The sequence below is a fragment of the Cyprinodon variegatus genome, unplaced genomic scaffold, assembly GCF_000732505.1.
Source record: "Cyprinodon variegatus isolate N-32 unplaced genomic scaffold, C_variegatus-1.0 Scaffold1178, whole genome shotgun sequence".
In the NCBI taxonomy this organism is placed as follows: domain Eukaryota; kingdom Metazoa; phylum Chordata; class Actinopteri; order Cyprinodontiformes; family Cyprinodontidae; genus Cyprinodon; species Cyprinodon variegatus.
The window spans coordinates 152,238-153,551 of NW_015151631.1; the positions used below are offsets into that span (position 1 = coordinate 152,238).

General features: G+C 34.2%; 1 protein-coding gene across 1 annotated transcript in view; it reads right to left on the reverse strand.

Moving 5' to 3' along the window:
* Positions 1-1,314, reverse strand: part of LOC107101961 (cadherin-23-like) — a gene marked incomplete at its 3' end in the record, with an annotated part of 164,952 nt that overhangs the window by 127,332 nt on the left and 36,306 nt on the right. The window contains exon 3 of the mRNA XM_015401062.1: positions 983-1,057. Coding sequence (XP_015256548.1) covers positions 983-1,057 — 75 coding nt within the window. The remainder of the gene's footprint in view (positions 1-982; positions 1,058-1,314) is intronic.

A 1,314-nucleotide genomic window follows, 5' to 3' on the forward strand; every position in this document is an offset into this window, starting at 1 on the left:
TACTATATTTGGGCAAAAATGGCCGCTCCCAGACTCAGTGATTGTGACGAAAAATATAGTTTTTATGTTTTTACTTATTAATGCTAAATTCAATAAATCACTGCAAACTTTTAGGTATAAATAATGACCCATTGGTTATTCCTTGGTGACAGGATTTTTCCTTAAAATAGGAACTATTATCAGAATTTATTCGTTCTTACATTAGTTTTGATTTATTGAACTATCTTTTCAAAAAAACATATTTCTTTTATACATTTGCAATCACACTAAGCAATTTTTTCCAACTTTTTTATATTCATTCCTTCATAATTCATCCCAGTTTACAGCAGAAATTTCTACTTAAGTATGATGATAAATGTATGAAAAATGCTGCAGAGGACAAAACTTGGAAGGAGAGAGGAAAGGCTGGAACATGTTCCCCCCTCATGGTAAACAATCCCTAGGACGCCAGAATAAGAGAATAATCCAGGACTCACACATGGAGTGTTGACAGACTGGAGGAGAGTAAAGTTCATGTGATGAAACCTTCAGAAAATCAATCCCATAAAGAGGATTTTAATTCTAAGCCTCTAAGAGAAGATAATAAAACAGACATCTTAAAATTGTCCTGCCAATCACTGCAACCAAAAAATATACAGTAAGTGTAAGAACAACAGCTCTACGAGAATTTGAACATAACCTTGTCATTAATTTTTAGAGAAACCACAAAAAACAGAAGATGTTGGATGTTATAGACTCAAAGAATTCAAGTATGGCATTTAGATTTTACTTTAAAATGTGAATTTCTCTCATTTCCTGTCAGATGTTTAAACTCTAGATTCCCTAATTACTATAAATAAATGCACAAAATGAATAAACCCTCTCAGTTTTTTCATAACATCTGCTGTTGCTTTTTTTCCTTCTATATGCCGCAGAAAAAGCTGCACTTTTTTAGACCTCATTCACACTTCTAATGCAACGTGTTTACACTTGACTGACTCACCAATGGGCATGTCTTCATATATGAGGAGGTATGTTGAAAAAAAGTAGTTCAGGAAGCGTGGTGGCTGATTGGAGCCTGTGGAGAAGAAAGAAAAAAACATTATTCACAGACGATAAATAAAACAACACAGATGCATCTTTGACAGCAGTAGGTTTGGTCAGAGCGTCCAGGCTGACCCCATCTCTGATCACTACAAAACCGAATAGACATATTTAGGATCAGACTTTGGAGGAAACTAAGCTTTTTGTTCTAAAATCAAAGGCAGGCAGTGGAAGATGACAATCTCTGGCTAAAGTTTTATAAAACTACAGTTGGATTCCTTTAGAAATTTT